Source organism: Salvia miltiorrhiza, chromosome 7 (assembly GCF_028751815.1).
Source record: "Salvia miltiorrhiza cultivar Shanhuang (shh) chromosome 7, IMPLAD_Smil_shh, whole genome shotgun sequence".
NCBI lineage: Eukaryota > Viridiplantae > Streptophyta > Magnoliopsida > Lamiales > Lamiaceae > Salvia > Salvia miltiorrhiza.
In genome coordinates, this window is record NC_080393.1 from 12,219,704 (window position 1) to 12,229,984 (window position 10,281).

The window sequence follows — 10,281 nt, forward strand, 5'->3', positions numbered from 1 at the left end:
ATTTTCTTTTATCCGGCGTGAATCAACTTAATATCTAAGTTTAAAAAAAAAAAATTCTAAATTTAATATAAATAGGCGGGGTGTTACATTTTGTAACGAACATAAATTTAAGATGCATGCATATTAAATATTTCTTCATGATCAAATTTGATATTGTTTAAAAAAGAATTAAATTATATAAAAAAAATTGAGATAAAAATAGTGTAAAAAATGGTGGGAGAAGAGAAAAGATAAAGGGAAAAATGATGGGAAAAAATTCATCATTTATATACGTATATCTATATATATATGAAACACCAGTTTTTGTTCCCGCCAATTTTTCTCTTTCCTTCCACTATGCATTTTTTCCACATTTTCTCTCTCCTCTCTCTATAACACGTTTTGTTTTTTTCACTATTTTTTTCATACAATTTCTCTCTCTTCTACTCTCTCTTTCTCTCTTTCATACTTAAGTGATTTTCTTAAAAAAAAATTGATATATGAAAAGATATTCTATATGTATCTTAAATTAAAGATAATGACAAGATTTTTAATTTGGTATAAAAATCATAAAATATGAATTTGAAACAAATAAGTTATTATAATTAAAAATTTAATGATAATTATTTTTCTCTCTCTTCTTTCTTTTTGTCTATTCTTTTATATTTTTTTCTCTTCCTTTTTTGCACTATCATTATTGTTGTTATTATATCGTAATTGTTTTATTGTAATTTAATAATTGTTGTTATTATATATATTTTTTCTCTCTCCCTCTTTACTACAAAAAATCTTTTATCTTTCCTCTTTTGATAAAAAATTAATTTAGAATGAATAAGTTATGATTATTTAAAGTTTTAAAATATTGTATTTTGTTCTTTCCTCTCTAATGAGTGTTAATTTTCTCTTTAATGACATGCTTACTTTTTTCTATTATATTAATTTAATTATTTTTCTTTTTTGTATTTTTAGATAAAAATAAGTAAATATCATGTGTTTGTGTTTACATAGTATTTTTTAAATTATAATAGTTTAAATGTAATAGAGGTGAAGGAATATATATTGGTTCATTTTATAACTCTTTTTTAAAAATATTTTTTTTGTATTAATGTTAATATAACTTTGTAGATGAAATTAGTATATATATTAAAAAATATAATTTCAAATATTTTTTTATATTTGTGAATTGTTTATTTATTATGATGCATCATACTTTATAATTATAATAAAGTATAATGCTAATTTTCATTATCAAATAATTTTTTATTATTTAATAACTATAATTGTCATTACACTTTATACGTTGATTTTTTTTTCAAATCCATAATTTTATTGAGTAATTGATGTCGTTTAATTTTGATACTCGCCGTGCATCGCACGGGAGATCGTTCTAGTTGTAATGACACTGCACAAAGCCGGTAACGAATGTCCCCAAGGGGACACCAAGCGGTGCGACCTCCTGTGTGTGAACAATGAGGTCTCGGGTTCAAACCCCACTGCTCCCCCTCCCCAACACGCCCAAGTCAAAAAAAAAAAAAAAAAGCCGGTAACGAATAATTTTGGTGTTAGCATCAAAAACCCAAGAAGGAAAGCTCGACTTATGGTCCGATAACTCAAATTCAGTAAAATATTGTAACGACTGCTGAAAACTGTAGATACTATTGCTAGTTCAAATCTTGTCTCGACTTCTTCTTGTTTTTATCATATTTTATTACACAGTACTAACATTAACATACTATAATTATCAGATATTAATTTTTTTCAATGAAAACCCGCAATTGTTATTTTCATTTATGATAGAGAATTGCGGTTGACGATGCACTATATATGCAGATAGAAGAGAATATGAAGTGCGTTCCAGTTTTTGATTAGATGATGACGTGTTATACATTCATATCAAATTCAGCAGCACCCAAAATTTTGCAATGCACAGCACAGCTTTATCTTTAATAAACTAGTACAAGAGTGCCTTGCAGCAGTCACTCCCTTTGAACTTTTATTCTAATCAAAACGTACGGAAAAGAAAATTGAATTGAATATTCAAATAAGTTGGCTGAAGAGGTCATATAAATTTTCTAAATTGATTTGCCTTATTCTTTTTTTCTTATATATTTCTCCATCTCACAAATTACGACGTAAATTCGACCAAACGCATATGAGCGGCACTCCTCTCAAAGTGCAATAGTAAACCATGGGCATAAATGCATAATTGACCCACCCAAATAACTATGCCACACCACACATGTATTAGTTCTTTGAAATTTTGTTGCGTACAACTTTTAAATATACTCTCTGTCTCACTTCAATAGATTTATTTTCTTTTTTGGAATGTCCTTTTTTAATAGACTCATTTTCTTTTTTGGATAAAAAATTATACTTAATTGATGTGAAACACACCATTTTACTATCACTTTCCTACTAAAAGGTAAGTTTTCTTAATCTCTGTGTCCAAAATAAGTGAGTGTATTGGAGTGGGACGGAGGGAGTATTACTCATTGTTGATAAAATTAGTTTTCATTTCGTCATGTGCAAAAATATACTAACACTTCTTTAAATTAGACTTATGTAAATATTTTTGAAAAATTGAATTCGTAATTGAAAGGTTGCACAGCACATCTATGACTATGATGAATTGATGATATGTTAAATTAAAAAAAAAAAAAAACTATGATGATGTTAAATAAATAAATAAAATAAAAACATAAAACCAAAAATCTGAAACCGTCTATAAACCGTTTCGCATTTTATTTTGAGTTTTTCAGTCACAATATTGACTTTATAATAAAAACGAAAAAAAAATCATAGTAAATAATATTATCTGATGAAATGAAACCAACCAAATGTGCTGATGTATGATAAATCACAAACCATGGTTAACTTACCATAGTTTTAATTTATTTTTTCCGATTCAGCGACTATAAATACCAGACCTTTACGGACAATTAATAAGCCATCCCTCCCATCCCACAGTAAATTAAGAAGTTGGAAAATTGTGCATGGTTGAATTCTAATTTCAACCCTTCAATTATCCCAAGCACCTCTATAGTCGATCAGGTTCATCTTCCACTGTTAGTAATATTAAATCTTCGATCATCATTATATACACACATATAATTATATATAGAGGATCGATAAAACTAATTGTGTTGTAATTTTTCAGTAGAGGCGAAGAAGATGGCGGCGAACGGTGAATTCAGCTTCAGGAGCGGCGGTGTGAAAGGGCGGAACGGGCTGCCGAAGATTCACACGGACAAAAAGGCTGTAGATGAGAAGGACATCTGCCACGATGACAGCGCGACGCCGGTGAAGGCGCAGACGCTCGACGAATTGCACTCTCTTCAGATGAAGAAGTCGGCGCCCACCACCCCCATCCAGGCGGCGCTCGGCCCCTTCGCGGAGGAGGAACGCCACAAACAGCAGCTCCAATCCATCAGGTTTCAATTCATTCACTTGATTAATTTTTTTGTCAATTTTTAGCTGTACCTATGAACTAGGTCGTCCTTTTGAAATGAATGTTGAGAAATTACATTGGATCTGTTGATGAAGGAACAGTCGTGTTTAATCAATTCTGATTTGCAGCGCGTCTCTGGCATCGCTGACGCGGGAGACGGGGCCGAAGGTCGTGAAGGGAGATCCGGCGAGGGCGGCTGAGACGCCGCGGGTGTCGGCTGTGAGCCACCACCACTTCGAGCCCACGCTCGACATCAGTGATAGCGGCCTTAAGTTCACTCACATCCTCTATAATCTCTCCCCTGCTGGTAACTATAATTTTTTTTTTCCGTTTTTTTATATAGATTGGTTGCTTGCTTTAGATCGAGGATCAAATGCTTGTAAAAAAATTGAAGACAATCCACGCTTTTGGTAAAATTGAACCAAAGGCCCCTCGCAAATGTTTTGTCATTTGAAACCATAGTAGATTTACTTTTTACTGAAGTTTTTTAATTTTAATATAAATTTCAGAACTGTATGAACAAGCTATAAAATACGAAAAAGGATCGTTTATCACATCGAGTGGCGCATTGGCGACGCTCTCTGGGGCGAAAACTGGACGATCTCCGAGAGACAAGCGTGTTGTCAAAGATGAAACCACAGAAGATCTTTGGTGGGGGAAGTGAGTCTGTGTAAATTTTTTGTATATATTTCGTGAAAATTGATATACTCACTAATTAATTTATATGCATAAGAATTAGTATTATGATAAATTAATTCAAAAACTTTTCACGATGTGACAGAGGCTCACCCAATATTGAGATGGACGAGCACACTTTTATGGTTAATAGAGAGAGAGCCGTGGATTACTTGTGCTCACTCGAAAAGGTATTAAGCTTTCTCAGTTAATTCCTACTTAATTTTCTTCATATGATGAGTGATTCAGCATATGATTGTCTAGATTTCATTATGTGTATTTTTTCTCACCCTTAAAAAGTCAGCAAAAGTATATTTCAATTCATTAATTTAACTATCTCCGTGTTGATACTCGAGCTAGTGTCAACTCTTAAAAAGTCATAAAAGTTATAGTGGCTTTCATCATTTTTTATTTTAATATACTAATATTTTTTATCATAATTGTGTTACTCTATATTTTGAAACGTGGCTCTTCTTTGATGGAAATGATCGTCGGTTGACTTGACTAGTGAACGTATTTTTATCAGATTTAACCCAGTTTAAAGAACACGTATAGCTATATCGAGTATGAAATAGTCAGTTATTCCGGATAATCCAGGATTATCCAACCTAACAAAATTACTAAACCAAATTTTAAAATAACTCTCTATATAATGATGAAACAGTCGTTTACCCCAAGATATTTTGGGATGTGAACTATCTTTCACTGTGAGTCAACTGTTGCACTAAATTTAGAGCTAAAAGAATCTTTTTTAATTCTGGGTGGTAATAAGTGGCGAAAAGATAGCTGTGGCCACTGCGGCTGCCATAATTTTTTTTTATAAGAAATCAAACCAAATACCTAAATTTAGAGCTAAAAGAATCTTTTTTATTAATTCTGGGTGATAATAATTGGCGAAAAGATAGCTGTGGCCACTGCCATAAAAAAATAAAGAAATCAAACCAAACAATAAATGGCGAAGAAAAATATCTATTTTTAGTTTCAAATGACAGCCACAAATGGATCCGAGGATTAAGGGTGGAGCTCCCGAATTGCTGTTAGCTGGTGCTGGGGACACCTATATTTATGAAATGTTGACATTAAATATAGTATATTCACTCCCCAAAAAAAATATAATAGTATATTCTAAAATTGAAGTGTACCTGCACAGGAGGTCCACAAATCTAAATCTAGTGGAATAGACTGTTTATCCACTTTTGGCAAGTAAATATTATACTACATCATTGTCAAATAAAATGTAATATTCTAACCACAAATCAAGAGCCCCACATTTCAATACTAGTATTACAAATGACTCTAAATAGTTGGCATGATAATCAAATTAATACATACTAGACTATATCCAAATAAATGGAAAGAAGACCCCACAATTGAGTAACTTCAGTGCCTCAGTTGAATATGTATATATGAATGTACATAGACAAGCATTGTTTAATTAACTAATGAGACCTTTGGTGTTTAAGGTATACGTGAACGATCAGTTCCTTAACTGGGACCCAGAGCATCGCATCAAAGTGAGGATCGTCTCTGCAAGAGCCTATCATTCTCTGTTTATGCACAACATGTGAGTCCACTTCCTATATATCTTGAATCATTGAGTTTTGCTTGTGGAAAGAGTGACGAGAGAGTGTTGTGTTGGTTGCAGGTGCATTCGACCTACCCCGGAAGAGCTGGAGAGTTTTGGCACGCCCGACTTCACCATATACAACGCGGGGCAGTTTCCGTGCAACCGATACACTCACTACATGACTTCCTCGACTAGCATAGACTTGAATCTTGCTAGGAGGGAAATGGTGATCCTCGGAACTCAATATGCTGGGGAGATGAAGAAAGGGCTCTTCAGCTTAATGCACTATCTCATGCCTAAGCGCGGTGTCCTCTCCTTGCACTCCGGCTGCAATATGGGCAAGGCCGGAGACGTAGCCCTCTTCTTTGGATTATCAGGTATATATCTACCTACCTTAACCTACCTCTCTGCAGAGTTAACACACCATCTCAACCTCGTATAATTTTGTTCTAGGTACTGGTAAAACAACCTTGTCTACGGATCACAACAGGTACTTGATTGGAGATGACGAGCATTGCTGGAGTGACAACGGCGTCTCCAATATCGAAGGTGGCTGCTATGCGAAATGCATAGACTTGTCAAGAGAGAAAGAACCGGATATTTGGAACGCCATCAAGTTTGGAGCCGGTGACCTTTTGATGCTCACTTCTTTTCTTTCTTCTCTGTTTTTTCCTTGGCTTTGTGCCGCGTGACTCAGCTCCTCTCCTCTCCTTTTTTTCGTGCAGTTGTCGAAAATGTGGTGTTTGATGAACACACGCGAGAGGTGGACTACTCAGATAAATCTGTCACAGGTAAACACTCTAAAATGCCTTTGTGCACCTTCACATTGATTAGACCGACAGTCCGTAGAATTGAGTATTTTGAAAGATTACATGATCAAACGAGCTCAGAAATTATTTTTATCTATCTAAGCGAACCTCTCGCCTTTTCTATCTCAGAGAACACGCGAGCGGCCTACCCGATCGAGTTCATTCCAAACGCAAAGATACCGTGCGTTGGTCCTCATCCGAAAAATGTGATTCTATTGGCGTGCGACGCTTTCGGCGTGCTTCCTCCCGTCAGCAAACTCAACTTGGCTCAAACCATGTACCACTTCATAAGCGGCTACACTGCCCTGGTAAGCACAAAACCAAACCCGGCTAAGCAGTTAGGATTTTAAAAGTAGACCGATGACATTATATTTTTATGTATAAATGTTAGAAAAAAAATAAAATACAACTTAAAAGAAAATGTTGGGACAAAATTGCCAAGTCCTGCTCGGGGCTTGGCTCCGTCCTTGCCTCTAAACCTAGCTTCTCACTCTTGCTGAAACTGATGCAGGTTGCCGGCACAGAGGACGGCATAAAGGAGCCTACGGCTACATTCTCCGCATGCTTCGGTGCAGCTTTCATCATGCTTCATCCCACCAAGTACGCCGCCGTGCTGGCTGACAAGATGCAGAAGCACGGCGCCACTGGCTGGCTCGTCAACACTGGCTGGTCCGGTGGAAGGTATACCGTTATTGTAATTTTAAGATTTAGCGTGCGTTTACTTTTCAAAATTGAGTTTATTTTTTTTTAATCTTTATTACTAAGATGTCTTCAAATCGTGCCCCTTTCAATTGGACAAGAAACAAGCAAATTGGCTTGGATATTAGAAATTATCAAGTGTATTGTTATATCCCAAAATTTTAATTCATCTTAGTAACAATGAATTAACCTATACTGTTTTTAATCTATCTAATTCTTAAAGAATAAATTTTGGGTCTATAGCTATGGCTCGGGAAGCCGGATCAAGTTAGCTTACACAAGGAAGATAATCGATGCCATACATTCCGGGGAACTGCTGAAGGCGAGCTACGTGAAGACGGAGGTATTCGGGCTCGAGATACCGACGGAAGTTGAGGGAGTTCCTGCAGAAATACTTAATCCTGCTAATACAGTAAGCTGCATTGCTATTTTTTTTTTTTTTTTTTTTTGATACAGTAAGCTGCATTGCTATTTAGATACGCCACTTTTATGGTCATCATTTCTTTTTTTGTTTGATTTAAATACTCTTTTTTTTTTTGGTGTGGCAGTGGGGTAACAAGAAGGCACATGAGGAAACTCTTCTTAAGTTAGGAGGGCTTTTCAAGAAGAATTTTGAGGGGTTCCTGAGCTATAAGATTGGGACAGACAGCAAGCTAACTGAGGAGATCCTAGCAGCTGGCCCAAATTTCTGAATCTAGAGAGAGTTTGAAAGTATGTGTGTTGAGATTGGTCTTTTGTTTTAAATATATCAGAATGTGGTTGTGCTGGGTTCTTTCTCTTTGAGTGAATAAGAATGTTGAGTTTGTATGGCTAAAACACATTTCCAAGTTGACTTATTTAAAGGGATGTAAATTTGTTACCCTTGAGTTATTTGAAACTCGATTCTTTAAAACCTCGTTCAAGTAAGACTTATAAGCTTTGTCAATTTATCCATTGTACAATTAATATTTAAGAAATTGGCAACACCCAAAAATTCAAACTAGGCACAAACAACAAGAAAGATTTAGAACAAACACTGACCATATGATCCAAGCTGTCATCGACATGAGAAAGTGAATCAGCTGAACTAAGGTCCTCTGTGTCGCATAATTTGGCGTGTGTTATTATATCTGCTAGAGTATAAAATATTTGAGGTGTTTATCATTACATGGATTATACCTTCAAAATTTTAAACTTATTCAGATACATGTACTAAAAAATGTGCTTGGTTACCTAGTAATCGCAAGGACTCCTTATCTGTGCATTTCTTTTATAACATATACACGTCAAAGGTTTATTTATTCAGATGACTTCAATTCTCAATAGTTTGTGATCTTCTTATTATTGAAGGAATAATATGCTAGGATTATCTTTGGCCTCTTTCATAGTTATCTTCTAGGAGTTGCATTTCAGATATACTCAGCTTAGAGTTTGCACGACAACTCAATATATAAGGAAAAGAGAAGATCAGTTTGAAGCTGCTGCCTATATATTCTCTTTGTGACGTGTTGTAAGATTATACATTGCTTATAAGTGCGATCGTGTGTAATCGCCTTTTATTTTGTGAGAGAGCAATTGCTTAATTATTAGGATTTCTGTTTCTTTGCTTCACTAACTAATCGGTGGAGTTATTGTGAGGGATTAGGTGGTAAATGCTCTGAGTGCACAAATAAGAAGTAAATTGTTGTCCTGCTTCCAATTGTCCACTGTTGGTGAGATTATATGAATATACAGTCTTATTGTTACTTCAATTGGTTGATCATTTTCCCTAGGCGAAGCCCTCAGTCGTAGATGTTTTTTATCATCAAATTGAATAATCATTCATTGTCTTTAGTTCTTTATTGTTTTGATACATTCTATGATAGAAGTATCAACATGTGTACTAACATTATCTGTTACGAGACTTTATGTATTTGGATATGTGACAATTTTAATATCTATTATCTATTACTCCATTCGCCCCCCAAATAAGTACCCATATTTCCCTTTTGGTCTGCCCCAAATGAGAGCCATTTTTTTTATAAATGTACCCCACACAATCCACTCACAACAAAAATGAGACTCTTATTCCACTTACATATACACTCAATCAATTTCTTATCATATGTGTCATTTTCAAATGGGTACTTTTTTTTTGGGGGGGGGGGAATAGTATAATACCACGAGTTTGATTTTTATTTTAAAAAGTTATACTCTCTTCGTCCCACTAAACATGACTCACATTTTTTCGGCACATAGATTAAAGATAACATATAAATTGGATATAAAAGTGGTAGGGTCCACAATTTTCAAGGTTAAATATTGTCTATTATGAAAACTAGTCATTTTTAGGGACGACCCAAAATAGAAAATGAGTCATCTCTAGTGGAATAGATGAAGTATAACCTAACTTTAAAATATCAATTTATTGGGTAATAAAAGTGAAATTAAATAATACTCCCTCCGTCCCTGAAATAAGTTCCTCTTTTTTTCTTTTTGGGACGTCCCTCAAATAAGTTCATCTTTCTTTTTTTCCATTTTTAGACAGCTACCCCACCACTAATAATACTTTATTTATTTTTACTTTTCACTTTTTCACCACTTCCAATACTAATTATAACACTTTTTCACATTTTCACCAATTTCAATACTAATTATAACATATTTTTTTTCCACTATCAATACACTTTACCACTTTTCCTTAAAACTCGTGTCGTTCCCAAAGAGGAACTTATTTTGGGGACGGAGGGAGTAAAAAATAATTGTATAATTTGATATGAATGATTGTGATCCATAAAAAATAATGCTTATTGGTAAAATAATACTAGGATTTTGGACGTGAGAGCCCATTAATATAAATGATCTATAGGTTACTTTACCGAAGGTAGCCTTGAAAAATGTTGCATAAGGCAGCAATGATGAAAAATAGTAATTAATTATGAATCTGTGATAACAAAAAAAGATAGAAATTAGCGAGTGAACTTGGAGTCAACAGATGAGCCTTAGGCTTGCATTTTGACAACCTTGATTACACAAGAAGGTACTGTAGAAATTAACTCAGATTCAAATCGCAACACTAATTAGCAACAACCCTGTCAAAAGAGGACAAATATTACTGTTAACTGGAGATTTCAACGTAACAAACT

The 10,281-nt window shown here is 34.5% G+C and overlaps 1 protein-coding gene across 3 annotated transcripts; it reads left to right on the plus strand.

Annotated features, from left to right (window-relative positions):
* The first annotated feature begins 2,871 nt into the window (after positions 1 to 2,871).
* LOC130992567 (phosphoenolpyruvate carboxykinase (ATP)-like) lies at positions 2,872 to 8,069 on the plus strand. Of its 3 annotated transcripts, none has more exons than XM_057917249.1 (13): positions 2,872 to 3,030; positions 3,137 to 3,410; positions 3,556 to 3,734; positions 3,937 to 4,087; positions 4,209 to 4,293; positions 5,566 to 5,666; positions 5,748 to 6,046; positions 6,123 to 6,296; positions 6,395 to 6,460; positions 6,608 to 6,786; positions 6,990 to 7,159; positions 7,421 to 7,589; positions 7,726 to 8,069. In XM_057917249.1, the coding sequence occupies exons 2-13, from the start codon at positions 3,151 to 3,153 to the stop codon at positions 7,867 to 7,869; spliced, it is 1,977 nt and encodes a 658-aa protein (XP_057773232.1). In that variant the 5' UTR covers positions 2,872 to 3,030; positions 3,137 to 3,150; the 3' UTR covers positions 7,870 to 8,069. The 3 variants fall into 3 exon arrangements, with proteins under 3 accessions (XP_057773232.1, XP_057773233.1, XP_057773234.1); XM_057917250.1 differs by having other exon boundaries at positions 2,911 to 3,044; XM_057917251.1 differs by having other exon boundaries at positions 2,917 to 3,030; positions 3,140 to 3,410.
* The last annotated feature ends 2,212 nt before the right edge of the window (positions 8,070 to 10,281 follow it).